Genomic DNA, 26,979 nt, shown 5'->3' with positions numbered 1-26,979 from the left:
TTCGCCCGGAAGTAGAATGAAAGCTGTCACTGCTAGCGTAATAGCATAGCTAGCGAACAGAAGTGCCTGCCTGCTCCTAAAGAAAACAACAAAGTCCCGCACCGGTGGGACACTTTGTCATCATGGCTGTGTTGTGGTGTAAACTGTGACAACTAACGCCAAGATGATGAACGACATCATAGAGGAACCAGAGAAGGACAACCTGCTGGAGGCGCAGCCGGAGCCACAAGTTTTGTCGGTAATGTCAGCTAAAGCTAGTCCGGCTAATGCTAGCTTGTAAATAGAAACTGGGAGGCTAGCTGACTAGCTTAGCCTGGGGTTTTGACAGTTATTTAGGTGAGACATGCTTATAAAATATTTTTTTAAGCGGGTAAGCGCTCTGTCGTTGAGTTTGACTATAAATTATATCGAGTGACATGTTTAATAAGTTTATAAACACGTAAAATTGATTATCTCTCTCTAAAATCTGAGGGACTGTTTGGCGAATTTGGAGGAGTTTCGATTTAAAAAAAACTTTCTCCTGGCTGGTGAAATGTCAGGGTTTACCACTGGAGACAGACTTAATCTGACTTAGAAATAGATCAGAATTATTTACTCGACAAGAGACATACACAAACAAATTTGTTTCATGAATATTATATTTGAATCACATTGGAGTGTCATAAAAACATCACTAAAATGTATTGTCATGTAACTATTATGATTTGCCATTTAGTTATTATATTGTTGTCCTTTCCGTCACTTGGTTGCTATACATGAATATTAAATACAGATTTTTCTTAATTTCTTCAACTTCAGGGACCCAGCAATGGCACAAGACCTAAGTCTGCTGATGGAGGGATCAGGCCTGTGGAGAAAAGAGGACCTTACATCATGTCCAGAGCTTCAGCAATCCACCTCAAACTGCGTAAGAATGTCTTGACTCATTATGACTGATGCCGTTATTATGTCTGCCTGTAGGTCAGGAGTCTTCTCACAGTGGTTGTTTTTATGAGTTCAGCTGTTCATACTATTGTACAAAGCTCTAAGTGGGACATCAGACTGTTGGATGTGCAGCTGGCAGGTCAGCAGAGCTTGACTTATGTGACACCGATGAGCAAAGTCGCCTGCAGTTTCACTCAGACTGTGTGTTTGTATTCATTAAGTTGTTTACTGCCAACATTCATCACATCTAAGGTGTTGTTATCTTAATGTTAGGTAGATCAGAACGGTCTGCTTAACTGTGAGTTTGTAAGGTCTCGGTGACCAAAAGTTCTGCACTTAGCTCTGCTGACTGACTGGGAATTCCAAGTCCAGTATTTATTTGGCATCAACAAAAAGGACTTTATGTGGAAGTGCATTCCTGAGTAAGGCAAGGCAAATGTCATGGACAGGGAGGATTTCCACACAGAGAAGAGGTGATGTTGGGTTTTATGCACAGTAAACTGAAGATAATGTGAATTTATCATGTGAGATTGGAAGGACACATCGCAAAAGACACATGACCAATTTCACAGACTCTTTGGTCTCTGTTTTAAATATGTTCACACTCAGTAAATAGGAAGAGGAAATGTAACAAGTAGTGGTACCGAGTTTGTGCGGTGGATTCCCGAAACATAAATGAGTTTTGGCTTTTAATTTCTTGGGAGGCACCTGTTAAGCCCAGCTTCAGCACATGTACGTTAATGTGCATTACACAGACAAATTTTTACAAAACACACAAAGTTTGTTTAATTGGAAAGAAGAAATTGTTTGGTTATTGTTTTCCCTGTATTATAAAACATGTAAGAATTAACAACTTTTGATAGAGCTCTTGTACTTCACTAGTTTGCAGACAACACTCTTGACTGAATCTTCTAGGCCTATATTTATCATCATCATCACAAAGTATAAAAAAAGGTCTTTACAAAAAATAATTCTTAAATGATGTGTATTTGTTTTTACTTCAGCAGAGGATTTATTTTCAACTTTCCAAAGCTAGGAATGGCATCCTAGCTCTCCCTGCTCCTTCAAAGTTTAGCAGAACTGTTTTAACCTGTTAATATTTCTACTGAGAGGCAGTTGATAGGACCAACATGGCCACACACACACACACACACACACACACACACACACACACACACACACACACACACACACCAACAAGTGTGGGAATACACAGAGTTTAAGTCTTGTTTAACAATAACAACAAGCTTCATTGGATCATGAGAACCGAGCAATAACAGCGCAGTGGAAAAATAAATTGAACTCAACTGGTGTAAGCCATTAGAAAAAGCAATTTAAATCCAGTTTGTCATATTTTTTGCTGTTACCTTTAAATATGAGAATCATGTATACAGGATAAGAAGGCCATGCTGTCTCCTTACCACTGGGTCTCATGAGTCTATGTTCAGTGCCAGTGCTATTAAATTTGATATTGTATTTTCCGTAATCAAATTGTTGTCTTGATCAGTCTGTTATGTGTTGAATCTCCACCAACTGCTAAAACTATAAAACATCTTCATCAATTGTATTCCATATGTCTGACTATCGTAACAGTGATGTCAGGCATTCTCAAAGACCTTACACTTGCTTAGAGTGTGTGTGCGCACAGGAAGCTTTATAAACCTCAAGTCCTACACTGAGATAAGAGAATATTTTAAAGATACGGTGTTATTAGCACAAGAAACTTCTTATGTGTCCTTTGCTTTGACCTTCATCCAGCCAGTCCTGGTTGCCACAAAAATGTCTCTTTATTATTCACAGAGAAACACAGAGAGATGGCAAGGAAAGCACTGAAGAAGAAAGCCCTGTCACCAGGACCTCCGGTGATGCATCAGCCCAGACAAGGAGCCAAGAGGTAAGAAGAGGAAGTGTGATGAGGAAAGACGAAACTGCTTTGTGTGATGTCAGCTTAAAGCGGGGGGAGATGTTTGTTTTGGACATTTCTTACAGTTTCTGGTTCTTCTTTTAGGACGGTGAAGTATAACAAGGGCTACGCTGCTTTAAGTCAGCACGCTGAGGACACTTTGGTTGCACTGGACTCAGACAGGTAAGGTTACACCAGGGATACAGGTGATAGTGTTGTTGAATTCCTACTACATGCAGTAAACTGAGCACTGAAAAACATACAGGCAATCTACAGTTGATTTTTCTTCTAGAACCACTACATGTGGCCTACTCTCTTCATTTGTTTCCCAGGATGTCTTTCTCATAAGCTTACACACATGTTTTAAAATGATCTTTGGTCTGTTTGTAGAGATGCAGGGAAGTTGTGGTGATAGTAAGAGAGAATCAGCAGAATATGCCCCACCTAGGTTTGGTTCTCCTTTCAAAGAATGTTACAAAAAGCAAAGTGCTTAACTAGCTTCAAGTGTGTAATCAGATGTGATAACAGGTGAATGACTCGTGTCATTTGCAGTTCCAGTGTGTAAGATTTAGGGGGATTTAGTGGCATCTAGTGGTGATGATTGTAGAAGGAGCAACCAGTATTGCAATCAGCTGAAACTTCTCCTGGTTAGCATTTTGTCAGTGCTCATTGTTCAGGAGGCTTTTGCCAGGAGGCGAATTATCTGCAGAGGTTCTCTTTCTCTCCAGAACAAACAGAGCAGGTGTTTAAAACCAGTAAAAACACTGAATAAAGCAGTGTCACGTTACAAATCAGTGGCAGACTGGCTGTTAGCCCAGCACCTTATAATGCGTGCTCACCTATTTTCTCTGGTAATTTAATGCTTGCTCACATTATTTGTGATCCTGACATTCAGGAGGTTTTTACTGTGAGGGAAATTATCTGCAGAGATCGTCTTCTCTACAAACCAAACAGAACCAGTGATTTAAACCGGTAAAGCAGTTTCATGTTAAAAAAAATCTGTTTCTCCAACACTCTGATTGTAGAGTGGCTGCCAACCATGGTGGCTGATGCAAAAATGCAAATGGTCCTGTCTAGAGCCAGTGTTTGGTTTGTCCATTTTGGGCTACTGTAGAAACATGGCAGTGTAACATGGCAATCTCCACTGATCCAATCTCCCTATGTAGATAAAAATGCTCATTCTAAGGTAACGAAAACACAACAGTTCTTATTTTCAGGTGATTATACACTAAAGAAAACATACTTTTTTAAATTATATTCCATTGCTGCCAATATATTCCCCTAAATCCCGCACACTGGACCTTTTAATCGATCGTTTTGCCTTGTAGGCATAAAATCATGTCTCCAGGTCAGTTAGAATTTTGACACACACACAATTGTTTGCATCAGAGTGACAGAACCTGTCCTACTTGTCCTTACAGTGATGAAGAGATCGATTTTGAGCAGTATTCCTCAGGATACTCTTCGGCTGAGGTGAGTTTGCCCCACGAGACCTTATTCAGATGCTTTCAGAAAGTCAGCCAACACTCTAACCTGCTGTGTGACCATAACTATATGGTCTATATAACTATATAAAAATCAGTTTTTTGACCATTCCAATAGAAGATCATTTGCTTTATTATAAACGTGGTCTTCGTTTTTCCATTTTGTCCCTCCATCTTTGTGACTTCTGTGCAGTCTTTCACACATTGCTTTGGCTTGTCAAGTCAGCACCAGTTTCTGCACAAAGTGGAAAAATATTTCAGTGTTATTTGTAGGCTACATGACTTAATTCTACACATTTGCCAAACAGTGAACAGGCACAGTGTCAAAAGGAACAGGTTTGTCTCGAAATGTAATGTAATGCAAAACAAGTCAGATACAGGGAGTTATCATGAGAGCAACTGACATATCAGGTACATCAAACATTTAGAATTAGGGCCAGATCTTGTCTGTGTTGGCATGCTTTCATACACATTGTAGGAACAGTATATACTGACTGCCTGTGCATGCATAAATGTGAGAGCAAAGGATATGTTTTATTTTTGACCTTACCATTGTTGTTCTTCAGTCTCACAGCCTCTGGCTATTTCTTGATCTCAGATATGCAGCCAGGGTTGTTTGTGCTGAGTTTTAGCAGAGCTCAGTCTTACTGGTTTTCTTGCATTGTTGTGAAGTAACTAGGACTTCAATCACAGAAATAAAAACATACAGTTTAATTCAAAGTTAGAATTAGTTAGCAAAATATTTATATACTGTATTTGAAGGGGACTGGATTTGGGTGATAAGTTCACATTTTTGAATATCACATTATACACCGTGTTCTGACTGCACATTAGAGCATAAACATGTAGTTAAGGACCACAGAGAATCATGCATAATATTATTGTTGACTCCTTTAATGTCCTCAGTGTTTTGAGGTAATCTGATTTTGCTTAGTTGCACAGGGAAGAGGTGGCTAATCCATTAAAAATATTTATTTAGTTTGGTTCACAGCAGCAGGCATAAGCAGTCATGTGGTATGAAAAGGTCCCTGTTAACCGATGAGTGAGATGTCTATCAGGCTAGCCACCTTACTCTGATATGTATGTGCTAGTGAAGTCGTTCTCCTTGCTCTCTAGGTCCATCCTGATTTAAGCAGACAGCTGCTTCAGGACGGCTACCGTCTGGATGAGATCCCTGATGATGAGGATCTGGACCTGATTCCGCCCAAAGCCATGAGCTCCTCTGTGTGCTGCTGCTCCGAGGGCCCGTCCTGCTCCATGCAGTGATGCCGATGCCGTGACTCAAACCTTAACAAAGGCTTGGCACCAGTTCCTGTCCCAGACTTAGGTCACTGGTGCCTGAGGCCGTCTTTCTAACCCAGCTCCACTGCTGTGCTGCCTGAGGACTTTCAGCTCTGAAGCCAAACTCCTGTTCATGCAGGCCTACATGCACTGGGATCGCTCAACCCACAGGAGGACACGGATGGACATAAGAACAAGCCTTATTCACTGTGACCCCAAAGCTTGACCTAGTTTTAATTTTCTTTTTTTCTTTTTATGGAACTTGATGAAATGCCACTGCTCCCAATAGGGTGGCATTTATTATTTGGGATATGTCCTCGTTGACCCAGTGGGGAGATGGTTATTGTCTTTTCTGCTCTGATGAACAGGTCTGCCGCCCTCTAAGCCGACATGCATACATATGATGTGTTGTCTCTTAATGTTCTGGCTCTCGGTGAGTTTGAATTGTCCAGTTATTAACTAACTGCAATATGAAGGCACCTCGCATGATCATTGACATTCCCTAACTTGTTGCATTACCTGAATGTTTTTTGATTTTCTTTACTGTATCTGTCGTCAAAAATTACCTTTCATTCCAAAAATACATAGAACTTTATTCCAAAATTAAATGGCCGCTACTTGGGGAAAATATGACACATATTTCAAAAAGAAGTTACATTTTTTTTTAAATGAAACGAAGCACTAAATTGAAATGGGATGTATGGTGAATGAGTGAAGCCACTTAACTTCTCAACAGCATATTAATTTTTCCCCAGCAAATACTGCTATCTCAAAAAACCTGAAATGCTGAGAGGCCTGGCCCTGGATTACCTTAAGCTCCTTCCATATTCTTTGTTTGTCTGTGAGGACCAAGAGTTGAGTACATTTTACAAGCTGTCATTGAGCAAACTGCTACATACCAAGAAGGATTCACTCCTCTGCCTGTAGAGGATATACTCGGAGAGAAAAGTATAATGAAACGTTGTTCTACAAAGTTATCCACTGTTTGAAAGAGTAATAACCTACTCTTACAAAATGTTACACTTCTCTGTATGGTATAAAATGTAAGCAGATGAGTTACTGAAGCGCTTCGATAGATTAACCAATCACATTTGATTTATAATCCCTGTATTGTAGAAGTAAGTTTCATTCCAGAAACTAATAGTCTCCACTTTTAAAAAAAGATGGTACAAAAAGACTGAATACAAAATGAAAAATTATCTTTTCACCTGAAGACATTTGAGTTAATTTCAATCCCAAAACATACATATTTATGTTAGTTACTTTTGTTTGGATATGTTGAGTTTGGGATTAGTAACCTGTCCAGCATCGGCTATGAAAGCTAAAAAGGAATGTGTGGTCTTTGACACATCAGTGTATGGACGACTATTTGGTTTGTGATATTAAATTTTATTTATTTATTTATTAGTTTACTGTTAGGGACACTAAAAAAAAGTTGTTACAGGCTAAAAACAACCCGCATTTGCATAAGGATTAAGGCATTCATCTATCCTTGTTATTTGTTATATTTACATACATTGATTTAAAGTATATGTTGGTATAATGTTTTTGTTTGTGTTATGATGTGTCTGTTGTTTTCTACACAATAGACGCGGACGTGCTGAAAATGGCAGTGCTTTTTATTTTTATTCTTTTTCCACTTAAAATCTTCTCACTTATGTTACCGTCTGGGTCATATTTTTACCATTTTTTTTAAAAACTGTGCATTAACAAAAACATGTTCAATATCAGAGCAAGTGACTGTGATCACTTTCTCAGGAGATTCTTTTTGTTTGTTTGTTTGTTTGTGTGTATGAGTGTGAGACTAGAAAGAAATTTGCCTTTCACACACATTTGTATAATAAACAGTCTGAAGATTGCACAACTGTGTAAGTGCATAGAGGTTTTTAAGTAAGGATACATGTGTGGCTGCTGTTCACCTACCTGCAGACCACACTGTTATTTCTCATGCTGTGATGTTGGTTGTAACTCTCAGTCGTATAAGTGAATGGTATAGCAGACCATTTGACCACCGTAAAGAATTAAAGGACTGGGAAGAATATGACATTCTGTGCTGGAGAAAGTAGAAACCTTGATTTGTACTTTGCAGAGTCGGGATCAGTTCACACATTAAAATTCACACCCTGAAAATGTTACACCTTCTCCTCCCAACGCTCTATTGTTCTAATAAGGGTGACGTAGAAATAAAAGCTGATCCTACTATTACACTCAGTGTGAGGTAAATGCTTTAAATCTAACAGCTAAATTCAAAGTGTATTGACCCCGGCCCTGGCTCTGCACGATGTTTTTATGTACACGAATATTGCACTTAACACCAGTGGTCAGTAGCAAGTACACTTGACTCACCTGTACTATGCAACTATTGGGACAATCTGCTTGTTATACAACATTGTGATGATATAGTGTTATTGAGTGCTCAATGCAATAACTTAATTAGTTATTTTATGATGGTAAACACTACTCCTTTTTTATTTGATTGTACTGTTTATTGGTTTACATTATTAAAATAAAACTATTATCTATACTTTCATGTGTAAGACTGACTATAATTATGAAGAATCATTTCCTCTGTGGTATTTCTTGTGTAAGGAGTATGCTCTACAGCTGGGCCTTTAAACTAAACATCCCAAACCATAATGCCATCTACCGAAAGATGGTAGACGGTAAACACATGCTCTCAAAATGATTAAGTGAAGCCATCACAGCCAAAACTCAAATATCACACCTTTCTCCAGGTGCAAACACTAAGCCTCAAAACACACCAGTCAGAATTAAACAAGTCAATAAATAGGACCTGAGGTATGTCCATGTGACCAGCCGAAGTTGTAAGACAACTGAGAGGAAAAGGAGGAACTATTTAAGATAGTGGTGGATGACCAGAGATCAGTAACTGAGATGTGACCATCTGTTGGAGGAAGGCTGACACTTCTTACAGCTCATCCCTGGTCAGTGTAGTGACTATAGTAACAGTGATGCCATCCATTTGAGGGAAATTCAAACATGCTTCGTAGAAGACCAGGTTGTCTTCCAATGAACTGAGAGCAGCAACATCTCCACCAATGGTGGACGCCTGTGGGGATGTGTCTGTGGAGTCTATCCAGGGTTGGATACGGCACACAAGGGTGCTTTTCCCACGCTACCTGGCAACAACGAACATAATGTGTGATGGTGATGACACATTATGGCCTGATCCAGACCAGAGACCAGATGATGAGAACGCTGATTGTTCAGAAGGTCATCCTGGCTTTAACAGTTTACACCAAGGCATCCCTCTTTTCAGCTCACTTGCTGTTTATATGAACAGGCCGTACACCAATCACAAGTCTCCTACATCAATCTATAAAACTCAACGGCATCAAATTACATCTGGCTTTACTTGAAGCGGACTGCATTTTTCTGGACTCTATTTCACAGTGTTCCTCACCTGGTTTATTGTCCCGTGCGTCCATGAGAATTAACCACATCACATGAGGATATTCTCACCCACCGACAGTAAATGAGTGGCATGTCAATCAGTGTGTGAACTGGATTTATTACCCATCACCATCCTTCCTGTTCTTAGCGGACAAACTGTGGAGACTGCACATCCATAAAGCCAGCACCTAAGGGTTCATTCATTCATCACCACTGAGGTCACACGCCTGGTATTCAGTAAACCAACACCTCTTTTATACTGCTGCTGAGTAGTCTGTACATTTACTGCATTGGAATTGCTGTAAAGCATCTGTTTTTTTTTTCTTTTCTACTGTGCATGGACTCCTTTCATGTTTTGTCAGTGACATTGCAAAGGTCAGCAGCGTACCTTTGCCACTGTGAGAGCTACACTAGTGTTTTAAATTTCTCTTATTGGGCTGTTCCTCAGAGAGTTAACTAGTTAGTCAGTGCTGTGATTTTGAAAAATGCTAAATTATTTCTCTGAAAACCTATTCTAAACATTTTGGTAGCAGTGTTTTATATTGATCCCTCCAGTGTGTAACAAACAGTCATGCAGTGTGTGTTTCTGATAGCTTGTGTGTGTTGTCTGAGGGCAAAGTTTAAATTAGATGGAAGATCAAGGGCATAAAAATAGACAGTGCAGGCAGTGTGGTTGCACTGGGGTCGTGGATTGGAGGGGCCCAGTTGCCACCTGGAAATATGCTTGTGTTTGAATGCGAAATGGAATTTTATTAGTGCACAAGATGTCATAAAAGTAAGTATATAACAAATAAACATGGCAGGGATTGTGCAGGAGAGGGAAGAAACCCAAAGGGCTTATGGTAAAAACCAACCACCTATTCTAATACAAATAGTATTTCTCTCCTAAACAGGAGAATACACCACACAAAAAGTAGTTATAACAATCACAAATTGAACAGACACATACAGATAACACATAAATTGTTCAAAGAACTCACATTACATCAAAAGTGATACAATTTTCTATGTTGGTTATGCCCTCAAAATGCAAACCCATCTTAATCGTGGTTTTCTGTTTTTGTAAAATAGTATCAGTCTATTAGAAAAGGATATTCCTATGCTACATAAACTATAAAAAAAAACTATAGGACTATTGTCCAATATCAAGTCTCTGTTTGATCGTGTAATGAGACCATACTAGTTAAGGTGCAAAATCTCTCAAGATTGACAAACTGGGCACATATAAAAGCGGCAGTAAGACACACTGTTGATTAAATATATATATATATACACCTAAAACTGTGTGTGTGTGTGTGTGTGTGTGTGTGTGTGTGTGTGTGTGTTTCATAACTAGTACCTAGGGTGCATAGGGCCCATCAAAATAGCGTGCATTGGGGCCCACTGTAACTACCTTACGCCACTGTGTAAGATTACATGCTTTTGAGTGAAGAATTTGGTTTTGACATTGAAGTCTGAAGTTCGTGAAGATGAGTGTGGAGTTATGGATTTGTGTTTAGACTTTTGGGAAATGGACACAATTCCAAGAAATGTCTCTTCTATAATTATGGGATCTAAATATACTACAGATGGTGGATGATATAAAGCGCCAACCTTTATGAACATGGTAGTTGTTGTTTCCACAGGGAGGCAGCATGGAGCTGTGCTGCAGCCTCAATGCAACACCTACTGCACTTCACTACTAGGCCCCTCACAAAGAGGTGTTTGTAGTCCATTTAAACATTGCATTACAATCACTGTCATGTTATGTAGCAGAGAGAGCTGTAAACAAGCCATGTCCAACTTGTTCGCGAGGGACCAGTCTCCATTTGGTGTTAATATATTTATATTTTCATTGATAGCATCCATGTCGATTATAAATGTATATTTGGTATATATGTTTGACACTATATGACTAGTTGGCAGTTTGAAAGCTTTGAATATACTTTTGCTTCATGTTTTTTTATTTATAAAGATTAACCTCTGCTACTCCTGCTTGCACATGCGTATCTACATGTCGTTGTATTCAGACTACAAAATCCTTTATTATGCATATAAAGGTATGCATATGAATAAATTACATGTAAAACTACTTAATGAGAGTGTCATGGAGCTGAAAAGGCTGTGAGACTTGTTGCTGTGGCTGGGCGGGCCTAAATGCTGTTGTCTACCATGCGGGGGGTGTCAATTGAAGGGGAGGAAAAAAACCGACTGAAGGGAGTTACCTCAGCGCTCTGCGAGATATGAGATCGGGCTGTTTTCCACTCGGTCCCCTTTTCTATTAAAGAAGAAAATCACGAATATCACAGGGGAAAGAAAGATAGGGACACAGGTACATTTTTGGAGAGGTCGTCCAGAGGAGAGCACATAGCGCCTTTCCTTACTGCTGGCGGATCAGTCGGTATCTACGGTGCATGCACAGTATCTCTGCCCCCGTGCGCGCGCGTGTGTGTGTTTACAAGTGTTTGAGCGAGTGCCACAAACGAGGGAAGGACGATAAAGCCAAGGAAGGAGGGATGGTGGACAATTCAAGCAGTAGTAAGGCACAAATGGTGAGTCGTGGTCCTTGTTCGGTGTGCGTTTCTTTGAATTGTAGCAAGCTTTAAAAAAAAACAAACCTCGGACAGACGCTGCTCGGCCGCCGTATTTACGGAAAGAGTTAGCTGGCTAAACGTGACATTTTTCAAAGGAAAAAGAAGACAAACTTTCAGAGCTAACTTGACCCTATGGTAGGTTACTTTAAAAACATATTCAAAATCTTACGACAACACTGTAGTACATGTTTTAGAAAGAAGTGCCTCGCGCTAATAGGCTAGTTTCAGTCTTGTTTGTACGGTAACGTTAACTTATCCTAAACCCCATTACGCGTTACGTTATCCACGCATTTTGAGGATGTGGCAGCTAGCCAACTATAAATGCGGAAAAGGTGGACTTTTTAAAACAGTTCTGACAGATTTTGTTTTTACTTTAGTGCTCGTTTGGCTTTATTAAAACGTCTAGACTTCAGTTTGCCCTCATTTTCATATAACACTGAAGTTTCTGCTGGCGGCTGTTTGTAAGAAGTTTATCTCCCTCCCGGGTTAACAAGCTAGTTGGAACACTAGTTAGCTTTATGAATAACCATTTTACTGTGCTTTGTAAAAATGTAAAAGTTTGGGCCAGTTATCAACTGCTTACTTTGATAAAGGCGATTAAACGCTTAATAGGATATGAGAAATCACTGTACTACTCCTATTAACGTTACTGTAAAAGTAGTCAAAGTAATATTGACAGTGAAAAACACATTTACACGTTTCCTTTACTGGGGAGAAACGTCGTGGTTGACGTTTAGCTGTGTGGTCTCTATGTGAACTCATTTCATACTTAAAAATGTCCTTTATGAATGTTTGAGTCAATTTTTCCAAAGGTTTGGCCTGGCTTTACTTTGTATTATGCCTTATTGTACTTTATTGTAGTTGCAGCTAGTGTTGGTGAATTTTCCTGCCTCATTGTTTCTACCTCTGCATATGCTCAGGTCTTTGAATTTAGATGTCAAAGTTCACAACCTGAGCCACCATGTAGTATACATGTTTGATCAGCAAATACAGTTCAGATGTATTATTGTGATGCTGAAGATTTTCCAGCTTTTGTCTCAGTGGTACGTAGCTCAGGAGTTTAGTTAAAACTTAAACTAAGGGGAAGCAAAGAGTTACAGTGTAGCAAGTTTTTACTACATGAACCCTATGAAAACTACATGGTTGGATTATCTGTGTACATATCAGGCTCCTTCGTCTTCATTTTAGCTTTGATTTTTGTGTGTGGCAGTGTGTGTGGGTGCATGTGCCTTACCCGTGTCTCATTTCATCCCGTATAATGAGATAAAAGGGTAATTTGATTTTAGTATATGGTAGGTCATCCATGACTCCCTCTCTTCCTCCCACAGCCCAGCATGTCTCAGGATCCTGGTGTGGCCTTTCCTCAGAGCACCTCGACAGGGGGTATGAAGCTGGAGGCTGTAATGGAGCAGCTCCAGCGCCAGCAGCAGGCCCGACTGGAAATGGAGCGCAAGGAGAGGAAGCTGCGAGAGGCCCATATCATGTATGCTCAGCAGGTTGCTGCACAGCAGGCCATCCTAGCGGCTGCCCGGGCTTCTGGGGCCAGCTTCATGGGCAAAGGCCTGGCTGGTGGGGTCCCTAGTGCTGTGTTGCCTCCCCGGGTCTCCAATCAGAGCAGTGTGGACTCAGAAAGAGAGGATGACGAGGACAGAGGCCGTGATTCTGGGGATGAGGACGACGACAATGAAATGATGGAGGGGGACGAGGGAAGTGATGAGGACGAGGGGAGTGCCAGTGGTCTGGAGTTCCTCCGTAAGCAGACCCTCGCTTTGCAGCAGAGCGCCTCCCGCATCCAGGCCCGTCCGTTTGGCAGTTACTCTGCGTCAGCCCCCCAGAGGGCTGCATCCCCACCTATCAGAGTGAAGCAGGAACCTGATGAGGGCCTGTCTCCTGCAGGGCCTCACTCTGCTACCTCTCCTAATGGACAGGCTGACTGGGGCTTCGATGATCACTTCAGACAGGTCAGTGCCCTGCTTTGGCTCCTTGCCACACCATTTCCTCTCTAATATCAATTGGTATCATTTGGTCTCTTTTCCCATACAAAGTAGTGAGTCAGCATTGAGCTGAGTAATCAAAACACTCGTCATTGTAACCAAAGGAGTAAAGCCTTGCACTGTTCAGTTTACCACTCTCTGTGTTCTGTTTGATTTCTCAGTCCAGCCCCCTGCTGTGAGCAACTGCTTAATCTTGATTGTTGGACAAATCTCTCCAGCTGTATCTTTGTGAGACACTTCAAATCTCTGTGGATGGTTGACCGCCAATTGGCTTTTGTGGCTAAAAATCCTCCTAAGTGAGTCCTGGCAGAGGGCCAGGCTGGGGCGCAATGTGTTCACACTCACTAGTTCTCTCCCTCTGCGCTCACATTCTGTGTGTGTGTGTGTGTGTCTAACTCTCTCGTTCTCTGTCCCTCTTGGCGCTTGCTCAGGCTCTGGTTTGGCTCTGATCCAGGTGGCGGAGTCAGCCAGGGCAGGACTGCCGCTGTGAGGCTGTGGGTGGTTGGCTGGGTCAGCACGAGGATTTTGGGTGGGTGGGAAGTTTGGATGTAGTACACAGTAGCAACCTGTCACCCCCCCCCCCCCCTTACCCCAAGAGTTTCGGCTGTGTGCCAAGTGCACTTTCCCTTGGAGGTAAATATTGCCTCAGCACAGTGTTACAAAACACTGGAATGCCAACTGGGAACCAAGCCGAGCTACATGTGGTTTAGCATCATAGCTTGGGACATAGCAGGTTCAAGAGAGCTCAGCAGCATGTGAGTGATATAAAAAGCCTTAGTTGCACAAGAGTGGGCAGTGTCAGAGGACATATCTGAGCTTGATCAGTGGGCTGAGGGTGCTGGACTATCATGTGTCTGGATTTTATTACTGTCTATTTAAAGGCAAATGTCTTTGAATGGTGCTTCTCTAGACCACATTGCCAAATTTAGGGAAGGCAGTAGTATAAAGGTTGGGGGAGGAGCAGTGTTTTTTCATAGTATTGTATATCAGCTAACAAACACCTCTGCCTCCACAGGGATCTGTGGGAGATGATTAGAAATATCGCTTGAATATTAATATCGAATGAAATAGTATACTGGCGGATGGCCAGGCTTTGTGTCAACGTTGTCAGAACAGAAGATCACAGCAGCAAAGTTGTAGCTGACCAGTGCCCTATCTGCAGCCCAGTGTCTTTTATTAGGAGAGGTGGGCTGAGCCTGGGGGTTGGGGGAGGCATTATGGGACGAGAATTGGTCTAGCCTTTTTTTTGTTTCCTCTCTTTTATCTTTCCTGTCATTATGTCAGCTCTGCAGTATTTAATGACGGCTCATCTCTTCAGGCAGTTTCAGGTTGCACCGCTGTAGGGGGAGGGGGACAGTTGAGGCAGGGAACAGTTTTTTTTTTTTTTTTTTTTTTTTTTTTTTTTGATGTCATTGTCTTCGAGAGGCCAGAGTCAAGCCTGGCAGATGCCACAAATACCGACTCCCCCTATAATAATGTAGGGAGCACATTTATTGTGTTCTAAAAGCAGTGACGTAGGAGAGATGTGATAGCTAGCAAGAACAGACAAATGTACAGAAGGCCATTTACATTAACATTTACATTTCATCTAGCCAGTCACATTGGGTGGAGGCTTTTACTCGAAGCACCCTGTCTGAATGTTGTGACCATTTTGACAGAGATACTGCTATCAGCTTAAGCCATAGCAGACCGTATGTAAAGTGTTTGGCTCCGGATTTCATGCAGAGCAGCTTACGGAAAGACAAACAGAACAGGATCATTTGCTAGTTCATCAACATTTCAAGTAACCAAAGGTGATGATTGCAAAGTCTAGACATAGCTCCTAAACAATGAGTGAGTGACATACTACAGAATAAGAACAAACAACCAGGGCATATCCCTGTAGTATTAAGGTAATGTTCTGTTGTATGTAAGACGCCAGCAGCAAAATTTGACTGACAACCATTTGATTCGTCTGTCTTGTAGTCCTGTACTCCTAAGTGTGTTGAGTGTATATGAGTGGTGAGGGTCTATACAGGTCAGATGGGGGTGGACAGAAGTGGGTAGCCAGTGTTTTTGTGTCAGTGATGTATGTGTGGTGACCTCAGCCCTGTCCCAAACAGCAGAGTAAATAATTGTTAAACAAGGGGATGGACAAAGGCGTCGCGTGGAGAGAGAGCCAGGGTGGACAGCCGACCGGCCTCAGCACTTTGGCCTCCACCGCAGTGGGACAGAGGCTGCATGACCCCTGTAATCCACCCCCCACCCCTCCTGCTCACATACACACACATGTCCATAGACCCCTCCACTCCTTGTGATAATCCCTCTGTGATTAATAGTTTTAATCATGCCTGCAGAACACAGATTGTGTCTTGTGTCCCACTATATTGGTGGTGACAGAGCTTCAGTTGGATCGGCTGGATGTCTTTACTGAGAGGTGTGCCACAGGTGGCGTGTGAGTGCAGTGGCTTTTGTTTCATAGGTTTACAAGTTTAATGTTCACATGCTCTTTGTCCCTGTGCAACTCGGTCGTCTGACCAGTGAGACAAAGCGGAGGCAATAAGCAGAGCATGTCTACATTGCTGTGATCACAGAGGGAGAGTAATGACTAGGCTACAAGACACAGAAACCAGTATGAGTACTTTTCTCATCACATCACAGGGCTGAATAATAAGTTACAGGAGTGCTTGCCACACATGAAATTAGGCATCAAGTTAACAGATTGGCTGCCACGTTGTAATTGTTTCTAACTGGGGCATTAGTGCTCTTGTGTAATGATATGCCAATGATGCAATGAAGAATATTATATTAGAATTAATTCCTGTTTGCACAATTAGGTCTCTTTTTCATGATGTCACATGAACACAGGGCTGCCCCCTGAAAGTCAGATTCGAATCATCAGTTGGAGGCTTCTCAATCTCCTAAAATATTTTTTGTTTTTGTCAGTGTCCTCCTGGGGATGTTTCGGTCCCCACATGCAGGGTGCAGGGTGAGCGCTCTTCACCTTCACATTGCTCTAGAGTACAGGCAGCTGCGGACCGAGACCCAGGGTGAGTCTAAGTGAGACGGAGGCAGCTGCTCAGAGGAAGAGAGATTTTACCTTGTCAGGCTTCAAGACAATGTCATCCTCTGGATACACTTTCTTGCGTTTGTTTGATATTTAGTATCAGAAAAAAAATGTTGTTGCACATTTCCAATCCGACGATAGCGTAGTTAACGCACGTTAGCTCAGAGGGATAACTTGGCTTGTTTAGTATCACGTGAACATCTGTCACTCTCAATATTCCGTCAAACCTCCACCACACACACACTATATGGTTTAAAAAGGAATGAATAGTCGAATATTCGTATTGAGCAGCCAAATCCAATTTGACTGACATAATTCTAAGTTGGATACAGCCCTAGACTAACAGTCAAGAATGTTAGCTTAGTAAATTTTGATTGCACAAGGTAACACATTTAGCAGGCTCATTTACAAGAGGCTGGATAGTAACCCCCTGCAGCCTGATAAGATTAGTCATTTGGGTCAGATCAGATAAATTTTCAATCTGGATAGGCTGTAAACCAGGTTAAAATGGGAAATGTATTTGTTTGATCATTTCAGATTAAGTAAATCAGTGCAGACACAGTGCTTTCATTTGCCTTGGCACAACAGAATAAGGCACATATTTCCTCCAACTTGGGTGAGGGATACATTGGACACGAAAAGGTGGAGGCCAACAAGGGCAAACAGACCACAGTGGTCCAAATCTGGTTTCCGGGGGTAACTGGGCATCTGTTACTGCCGAGCCTCGCCATCATTTGCCACCCATGAGCTCTGCTTCTGCTGCTCAAGCAATGAAGCCTGTCTGTTGAGCCAGCGCTGTTGCATAATTTAGCTGTCGCCCCAGCAACACATCAGCCAGGAAGTGGGGAGCTGCACGGCTGCAGCTCAGAGATCAATAAGGATTGTGTGTGAGCTTTTAGAGGCAGGAATGTTTGGCCTTGTTTATGGTTCATTTATGATAAATGAGGGGGGCATTGTATTTAGCAGATGGAGTCAAGTTTTCATTTTGAATGTGGAATGTGGAACAAATCTACTCTGGTGAATCAGCCCACCCATTGCAGTGTTGTAGGGAAGGCCACTGGATTTGTGAAAAACATACAACAGAGTGTTTATCACACTACTGTGCAGGTTTTTAAATGTGGGAAAACCTGCTAGAAATAGGCTATAGACTCCTCTCCCATTGCCAGTAGACCGTCGACAAGTATGCCTTGTCATGTTCAACATCATGAATGCCTCAGAAAAAAGGGCTGGTTAACAGAAGATCTTCTTATATCTTTTGCCTATTCAGATTCTCTTTCAAACTTGATGCTGACCAATTTCGAACATTGCTCCAGCTATGGCTGGGCAATATATCGATATTATATCAATACTGTGATATGATACTAGATATCGTCATAGATTTTGGATGTCATTATATCGAAAAAATTTTCCTGGTTTTAGATGCTGCATTACAGTAAAGTAATGTAATTTTCTGAATTTACGTGTTGACCTGTCTGCTTTTTATAGCTTCTCTTTATTTTACTTTACCCACTCATTACATTATTCATTACATCCACATTACTGATGATTATCCAAAAATCTCATTGTGCAAGCCCAAATATTTGAATAGTCAACCCAACAGCATTGATAACAAGGTGTTTGGTCAAAAATATTGTGATAATTGATTGATTGTTGGATGGAATTTGTGGCATTGCGTCACGTCCAGATGGGTGACATATTTCCATAACTGTTAAGCCAAAAAATACCCATAACTACTTGAGAGTCCTTTTTCCTGGGACTTTGTGAATGAATGCTGATTGGCATTTTACCCACTAAAGACAAAAGCCAGTTGTAAGTGGGTGTTAGTGGATTTTTGACCAGTGAGAACGGGGCTTCAGTGGAGTCGTGATGGAGCTAGGAGGCCTCACTGGCTGATGAGCATGCTGCATTCGCCAGCCTGGCCTGGTTTCTGCTTACTGAATGTTATGTTGGTGTCTCACATGCCATAACTGTCAGTGGGTTTTAAATGGTGTACTTAGTCTTATTCTGTTTACTGGACTTCCTGTTAGGCTGATGTAATAAGGCTGGAATTACCGTCTGACCCCTATTTGTACAAACCGCCTGCAAATGGAGGTCATTCAGATGAGGAATAATGAGGAAGGCTGAGGTCCATTAAAACATGTTGTGGTGCTTGTTCAGAACAAGAAGCATGACTGTAATGTGTGAAACCTGTATTGTCTCTGCCATGCTCAAGGTGTTCCGCTACAAAGGGAATCGAAAACCTCAACCGTGACGATTCACTCCTGCTATGAGCACTAACAACACTGTATTCACATTGCAGTAAACACACTGTTTCACGTTTGAACTGAGCAAGAATCAACCAATGTTAGAGTGACGTAATATTTAAGTAGCAGTGAAGGACCAACTCAAATGGGCATCTGTACAAGTCAGTACATCGGTTATTGTTTAGCACAGTTTAAGTGCAAATAAATTCTGAAATTTACAGTTCAGTCATTCCCACATTTGAGGAGTTTTAATGACAAAAAATATAATTTAACATTTTAGTTCACTGTAGTCCAAGAAAATGAATGACTTGTAAAATGGGGCTCCTTGACCTTATGTGGAATATACAGCAGAAATTTAATCTAAATGGGAAACTATTAAATTCCCTTATTTCCTTTTTACATGTGTATTTCAGATGTGCACTGACTTACATATATGAACACTTATTGTGTATGTAACTCTCTTTAATTCCTCACCAGGTTCTTTGTTATCTTGGTGATGTCATGACTAAAATTATGTTACTAAAGACATTTGTGATGAATTGTCTGGACACTAAATGGTTAACCTAATTTCTAAAATAGCTACAACACTCATCTCAATACAGATTAGACTGGCTAAACGTGTCTTATTTTAACTGTATTTTTAGCTCACCAGGGGAAATTTCCCTGTCGACATTTTGCCTGACTTGTCATGTTTTTCTGTTTCTGTTTTCATGTCATACATTTGCACAACCAGAACAACTCCAAAATTAATATGAACTGTGAACTCTTTGCTAAAAGGTTAACATTTTATTGCTGCATTGCATTCAGGTTTGTGCCTCAACTATGATTCATGTGTTAAAATGAATGTGTAAAAATGTGTTTTAAGCGATCTGCCTGGTAAATTCAGGTTTAATGAAAAATTAAAGCGCTTAATGTCAGAAAGGGTTTTGGTAGCATTTTGAACAAACTGAGGTGTAATGGTTACACATTCATTTATATGTTGCATTGCTCTGGGATTTTTCAGTTTATGTTTCAAGTTAAATGCTCTGTGACTCATGCTTTGCGTCATTAACAGCAGGCCTTGGCTGGCTGGGTTGGAAGGAGGCGACTGGGCTTTTAACTCTGGATTGCCTTTTTTTAATGGCATCTTTCTGATTGATGCTACTATGTGCTTGATGTAGCCTGACTGAAATGGCTATGGTTGGATTTGTGTCAGGATGGAAACAATTAAAGGCCTACAAATGCACAATTAGTGAGGTGTAATTATATTTTGCACTTCCAGTTTCCAGTAGAGGTTGTGTATTGGCAATACTGAAACATTTAACTTAATTTGAATTGTCTGTTGTGTTTAAAATAGTCATTTATGAAAAAGATGTAATACAATTTTAGTTGTCAAACCATAACATTTATTAACACGGTATTTATACAAATAGCCTCGCCTGTTAGCCGCACATATCAATGACCACATACAGTAATTCTAAAACTAATGGGTGACTTTTTTGGCAGCCACCAAATATTTATCCACATAACCTGAAAATCTCTGACATTGCATAGTAGTGTGTAGGGATGTCCGATGTGGTTAATTTTTGGACAGCCTGACACCCATTAACCAGTAACTAACTAACTGATATGTTTTTAAGAAAAAATGCAAAATGATGTGAAATACAAGAGCCACCAGGGTAACTGAATGCCTCATGCAGTTGTCCAATTCTGCAAGTGAAAAATGAATGTGATGACTAATGTAATGCAATCTGAAAATACAGTGCACACTGTATCATTGAAGCTGAGCTTTTCTAGCTGAGATGCTTGCATGAGTCTGTGTTAAACAGGACTGACGCGAGAAATCTGACATTCTGGACACTATCCCCCATAATCCCTGTGAGTGCCACTGTAGAAATGATTATGGATACAACTGCTGGTGAGATAGCGTAAATAGCGGTAAGCTTGTTAGACTGTCTATAGTTAGCAGGCCCCCCAGAAGTGCGCTGGGCTTTGAAGCCAGTTTTCATATTGGCCAAACAGTGGTACTACAATTTCCATGTTCTGTCATGTGATGTCATTGGGCCCAAAGAAAAATTTCTCATATACTTACATTGGGAAAGAGATGTCTGTAAATCAGTAGATACTTTTTTGTTTGCTTCACAGTCCCAGCGAAATGACTCGTTCTGCTATCAAGATTTAGTCCATTATGTCCACCAACAATTTGGAAATTCTAAAAGAGCCACAAGACTTACTATTTATTATATTATTATTATTACCCATACCCATTTGAATTAGTGGAGCGCTAAAGCAGAAGCCATTCGCTTGGCTGGTGGAAGTTGGCCGCTTGTCCGTGTTTAGCAGAGTTTGGCAGCCCTAAGTTTCTAGTGCACTTGCTCTATAGGCACAGTGATTTGGAAGCAGTGCCAGTCATCTAGGTAATTTCATACCATGGACATATAGCAGTCCCACTGAGCGTCTTTCATAGGAATGAACTGAACCCTGTCGCCAATGCTGTATCTACAGTCAGGTCCATAATTATTTGGACAATGATACAGTTGTCGTCATTTTGGCTCTGTACACCACCACAATGGGTTTTAAATGAAACAATGAATACCTGCTTAAAGTGCAGACTCTCAGCTTTCATTTAAGGCTTTTTTCAAAAATGTAGTATGAACCGTGTAGGAATGACAGCCATTTCCTCACACAGTCCCCCAACTTTAAGGGCTCATAAGTATTTGGACAAACTAACATAATCATCAATTAAACAGTCAGTTTTAATACTTGGTTGCAAATCCTTTACAGTCAATGACTACCTGAAGTGTTGGACACATAGGCATCACCAGATGCTGGGTTTCTTCCCTGGTGATGCTCTGCCAGCCCTTTACTGTAGCTGTCTGCACTTCCTGCTTGTGTTTTGAGTGTTTTGCCCTCAGTTTTGGCTTCAGCAAGAGAAACGCATGCTCAGTTGGATTCAGGTCAGATGATATGACTTGGCCATTGCAGAACATTCCACTTCTTTGCCTTAAAAATGTTTTTGGTTGCTTTTGCAGTATGCTTCAGGTCAATGTCCATCTGCACTGTGAAGCATCGTCCAATGAGTTTTGAAGCATTTGGTTGAATCTGAGCAGATAATGTAGCCCCAAACACTTCAGCTTTCATCCTGCTGCTCTTCTCAGCAGTCACATCATCAATAAATACAAGAGAACCAGTTCCACTGGCAGCCATACATGGCCATGACATAACAGTACCTCCACCATGCTTCACTGATGAGGTGGTGTGCTTTGGATCATGAGCAGTTCCTTCCCTTCTTCCTTCTCTTGTCTTCCCATCATTCTGGTAGTTGATCTTTGTTTTATCTGTCCATAGTATGCTGTTCCACAACTGTACAGGCTTTTTAGATGGTTTTTGACAAACTCTAATCTGGCCTTCCATTTTTAAGGCTAACCAATGGTTTGCATCTTGTGATAAACCCTCTGTATTTATTCTAGTGAAGTCTTGTCTTGCTTACAAGAGCAGCAGGATGAAAGCTGAAGTGTTTGGGGCACCATTATCTGCTCAGATTCAATTAAATGCTTCAAAACTCATTGGACGATGCTTCACAGTGCAGATGGACATTGACCTGAAGCATATTGCAAAAGCAACCAAAGACATTTTTAAGGCAAAGAAGTGGAATGTTCTGCAATGGCCAAGTCATATCATCTGACCTGAATCCAACTGAGCATGCGTTTCTCTTGCTGAAGCCAAAACTGAGGGCAAAACACCCAAAACACAAGCAGGAAGTGCAGACGGCTGCAGTAAAGGGCTGGCAGAGCATCACCAGGGAAGAAACCCAGCATCTGGTGATGCCTATGTGTCCAACACTTCAGGCAGTCATTGACTGTAAAGGATTTGCAACCAAGTATTAAAACTGACTGTTTAATTGATGATTATGTTAGTTTGTCCAAATACTTATGAGCCCTTAAAGTCGGGGGACTGTGTGAAGAAATGGTTGTCATTCCTACATGGTTCATACTACATTTTTAAAAAAAGCCTTAAATGAAAGCTGAGAGTCTGCACTTTAAGCAGGTATTCATTGTTTCATTTAAAACCCATTGTGGTGGTGTACAGAGCCAAAATGACGACAACTGTATCATTGTCCAAATAATTATGGACCTGACTGTAGATCTCTTAATACATCCATGATAGTTTGTCCCAGTTGCTAATATTGGTGGCTAACCGTCGAAAGGGGTTCTTCTCTAAAGTAATTGCCTTCAATTTAGCAAATACTGCTTTGTTTTTTAACAAATATTTAACTAATATTTAATTAACATTTTCTGAAATGTCTTCGTGGAGCTCTGGTACCTGTCTGCAGCTCTACAAACAATCAGACTAAATTTAAATAATAAGGCTAAATTTGTGGCTTCAACAACAGTGTATTAAACATGCAGCCATAACAAACATTTGAGTGTTCCTGTAACCTATGGTACGGTTGAAATGAGAAACAATAAATCCATAATAGTTTCATGAGATGCAGCAGGGAAGTATTAACTCAGAATTTGCAGAAGAGAATGACACCTACAATGACAGGTCTGTCACTCAATACATGATATCCCTGTCTGTCCCTGTCCGACTGCACTCAGAATCTACATTAGAAAATTGCCCATTATAAGATTAACTCAGCAGAACTCTAGTTATCTAGGCTGAGAATGTGTTACTGATTTACTGTATTTTTGTCATATCATAAAAATGAATGCCTAAAATTATTTATTTTACTACTTATTTATATCACTGGTATTACTGAAGTCTGCTGCTAAATTCGACGTCATGTTTATAGAACTTCTATCATTAAATTAGGAGTTATGAAAGTGTGTAAACTGTGTTGTTAAGGCAGAGGATTGGAGCATTAGCTTGGAAACGTTACATTTATTCACTCTACATGGAGCTGAAATTAATACTGAATTATGTTAGATGTTCACTGAATGTCTGTTTATGAGTCGTACGAAATCATAAGTCATCTTTTAGAAGGAGTAGATGTTTACCATAAGCTAACTCAGGCTCTATTAAATATAACAATATGTTAAGGTAGCAAGGCAAGCTAATCTCTAACACATGGCTGTCAGAGATGGCAGAGGTATTACCACATTATACACAGGGTTTTTTTTCCATGATTTATTACTCGATTGCTCTAGGACAGAGGGTTAGCATATAATTGGCTAACATAAGATCATAGGAGTAAGGATGATAGAATTTAACTCTGGGGTCAATGATGTCATATATTACATAATTGTACTAGCATTAAATATATCTGAAATGCCACATGCAGGAGACTTAATTTGCTTTGCCCAGAAGCTATCGCTTACCATTATGCTGTTCCAACGAAAGCTCTGCTGTGATGATATCCCTTTCAGAAGCTTTAATCCAGCCTTCAACTGTGGTGTCTTTTTGAAAACTTTATAAAATAAATCCAAAATATTAAATCTGACACAACTCCCCTGTGATTATGCTGCTATTTATCTTTTTTTTTTTTGTATTCAAAACAGATATTGTTGTTGTTCACTATCCCCACTAGCTGTCAGTGAGGCATTCATTGACCTATCAGAGGCTGAGTTCCTGAAGGGGTCCATTTTTAGGTTAGCTGGCAAGTAAAGGGCAAGTGACTGAGTTGTGCCAGGTTGTGGAAGTCCTTTCCCAGAAGTTACATCATGGCTCAGTGGCAGCTGGTCTCTTGCAAGCTGTTAGCAGTGTCTGTGTGTTTGTGTGTACAAATGAACCTGTAGACCCACATGCATAACCAGTCAGAATTATTCTCAGTGGTTACCAATTAACGATTAACCGTTTACATCCCTAGTAATATGGCATGCTTACTACTTTTAGATGCCAGTTTGTCATGTGCCTCACAGCTGGCTCAAGTTACCTGAACTTGCTCAACTGATATATTATGAACCTTGTATTATTTTTGGTACAGTAGTGTGGTTAGCAAACATTTATTAAATGACCCTAAAATGACAGTGCGGGTGAGAAATTTTTCACAAGCAAATGATAGTTTCAGATTTATCTGAATTTGAGTGCAAGGTGTAATCGTGCTGGCATAGGCCAAGCGTCATTTTGTGCTGACATGCTCTTAACAGCCACGTGTGGACGATTCCCCTGGCCCAGAAATAGAGGTATTGAATTTAGTAGGGAGATGAAGGGGGGAGGGAGAGGGGGGAGGAGATACTGTGGAAGGAGAAGAGGGGTTAGTGGACTGGCTCACCACACTACACTGCCCCACCCAGAGGAAACATTCCAGACGGAATTAAAGAGTTAACTCTTCAAACAGTGAACATTCCCACCGGGGGCTCCCAACAAGAGACGGGGTTTGACGGGGGTGGGTGGCTGTATGTCCGTGTTGTAGTCGGGCCCCTGATTGGTGATCTTTCAATTCATTTCACTCAGTGTCGCAGGGGCTGTAAAAGAAAAAAGCCAAAGGGCCTGAATGGGAGGAGCTGGGTGGGAGGGCCCGCTGGTGCAGGCAGAGACACTTTTTTTTATTTGTCTGAATCCCAAAGGGCACATCTGCTGCTGGCAGACATGAAGAGGCTTCTCCTGGTGTCCAGTCTCTTCACCTCGGTCACACCATGGCCTGGTCAAACACAGCATAAATCAGCAATGTGTAGTCTGTCATGATTCTGCCATCCACATGCAAGATTACTGGATTTAGACGGTGTTATTAGATTCATTCATGGACATTGAGAGGCTCCTACTGTGCTGTCCATCAACGTGATTAGAGGTTTACATTAATAGTTCCATTTTACCTCTACACTGGGAATGTGGGCGAAATATATTCTAGATGGAGAATACTTGGTGCTGACTTCTTTTAAATGGAGCTCTGTGATCCCATAGTTTGAAAACATTTAGCAACCTGTGTTTCAAAAATATTTGTAACACATCACAGAAGAGCTGGTTTCACCTTGCATTATGCCTTTTCAAATGTTACATATCTAACATAAGATAGCAAATTAATTTTTTAAATTTATTTATAAGTGTCAATTGTAATCCTGTCATAGATCAAGCTTGGACTTTCCCCGTTCCTCATGTCTATGCCTCCTTCACCGAGACGGTAAGCACAGCTGTTAGACGTTGAAATGCTCATTTCCTTTGTGGGTTTATTATCTATAAGCGTTGGTGATTTGCATTGTTGCCGTGTTTGCGTAAAGTTGGGCCCCTTGAAGCCCCAGTGTTCTGCCCCATTCAGATCCCACTTTACATGTGCCGGTCCCTTGAATAACAGAAATGTCTCTGAGAGGAAGACGTATGTTGTGCTCCTCTCTCAACAGACCCATTTTATCTTTGCCAAATATACCTGTGAAGAGCACAAGGTCTTGTTGCTTTTGTATTTAAGGTGTTTGCCTTTCAGCTGAAGTAATCGTTCCTGCAACATCATGCAAATGACTTTGTGGATGACCCCTCATGAGCATTGTCACTGAGGGCCACACTGCTTGTCTCCATTTAATTGAATTGAAAGGCAAAAAGTTGTCACATTTAGATGCAAATGTTGTATGTCCATTAGAGTTGTCACACTTTTCTTCCCAAATCGACCCTGGAGGATTGACTTCTATGCTACTAATGGAAACTGAGCTACTGATGCCTGCTGTAATTTGATCAGTTGGTAGTGAAACCACAAGCCCCCCTCCCCACACCAATGCTGGTTCCATTCGTCCTTTACAACCACTCCCACTCAGCATATCTCAACACCTGCTCTTTAATGAAGGCAAACAGAGAAAGGGGAATAGCCAAATGAAACAAAGACATCCACCAACCCCCTTGGCAGCTGCATGGAAGTAGAAGCAAGGTCATATGACACTGTTGAGCAAAGTCTCCTTGAGTTTTATATAGGCTCACTGCATGTAGTTATATATACAGTACACATGTATATAGACTACTGTTCACACTGTCTCTTGCAGTGACCCTTGGTACAGTATGCGAGGTCCTGTTGTCCTTGTACCATGTACAGTATGGTCTCATGCTGTGTGTTTAACTTGTCAGTCTGTCTTTGCACTACAGCTCACATGATTAATTCTTTGCATGTTCTTGGTATTGAAAGGGATTTCCCTATTTCAAATGTTGAAACACAGTTTAGCTGAGTTTTCCTAGCATGAAGCCATATCAAGCTTAACATATCCTCTTGAAGTTTTTGT

The 26,979-nt window shown here is 41.0% G+C and overlaps 2 protein-coding genes and 1 long non-coding RNA gene across 6 annotated transcripts in view; 2 read left to right on the top strand and 1 right to left on the bottom strand.

Annotated features, from left to right (window-relative positions):
* Positions 1–7: 7 nt before the first annotated feature.
* Positions 8–8,116, top strand: fam219b (family with sequence similarity 219 member B). Its single transcript, XM_033612403.2, has 6 exons — positions 8–238; positions 799–907; positions 2,725–2,818; positions 2,933–3,010; positions 4,249–4,300; positions 5,428–8,116. Exons 1-6 carry the CDS (start codon positions 164–166, stop codon positions 5,575–5,577), a joined length of 558 nt encoding a protein of 185 aa, XP_033468294.2. The 5' UTR covers positions 8–163; the 3' UTR covers positions 5,578–8,116.
* Positions 4,421–24,398, bottom strand: LOC117247878 (uncharacterized). Of its 2 annotated transcripts, none has more exons than XR_004500864.2 (3): positions 24,163–24,398; positions 4,862–4,992; positions 4,421–4,546 (listed from the first exon to the last, which is right to left on the bottom strand). It is a non-coding gene; the product is annotated as an uncharacterized LOC117247878 (long non-coding RNA). The 2 variants fall into 2 exon arrangements; XR_004500859.2 differs by lacking the exon at positions 24,163–24,398 and adding an exon at positions 12,814–12,913.
* Positions 11,172–26,979, top strand: part of LOC117247566 (AT-rich interactive domain-containing protein 3B) — a 59,133-nt gene continuing 43,325 nt past the window's right edge. For 2 of the 3 annotated variants that reach the window (XM_033612259.2, XM_033612185.2), the window contains exons 1-2: positions 11,172–11,537; positions 12,908–13,540. In XM_033612259.2, coding sequence (XP_033468150.1) covers positions 11,400–11,537; positions 12,908–13,540 — 771 coding nt within the window. In that variant the 5' untranslated portion in view covers positions 11,172–11,399. Of the gene's footprint in view, positions 11,538–11,561; positions 11,715–12,907; positions 13,541–26,979 lie in introns of those variants that run through there. The other variant, XM_033612332.2, reaches the window with a different exon arrangement.

The sequence above is a fragment of the Epinephelus lanceolatus genome, chromosome 2 (assembly GCF_041903045.1).
Source record: "Epinephelus lanceolatus isolate andai-2023 chromosome 2, ASM4190304v1, whole genome shotgun sequence".
Classification (NCBI taxonomy): Eukaryota; Metazoa; Chordata; class Actinopteri; order Perciformes; family Serranidae; genus Epinephelus; species Epinephelus lanceolatus.
Note: the sequence above shows the minus strand (reverse complement) of the source record. Positions and strands in the feature narration are given on the sequence as shown.

Excerpts from the sequence above, each read along its gene's own strand:
- fam219b (XM_033612403.2), top strand. The coding sequence starts at position 164 with ATGATGAACGACATCATAGAGGAACCAGAGAAGGACAACCTGCTGGAG. Across the intron at positions 239-798 it reads CGGAGCCACAAGTTTTGTCG|GGACCCAGCAATGGCACAAG; the intron begins GTAATGTCAGCT and ends CTTCAACTTCAG. Across the intron at positions 908-2,724 it reads AGCAATCCACCTCAAACTGC|AGAAACACAGAGAGATGGCA; the intron begins GTAAGAATGTCT and ends TATTATTCACAG.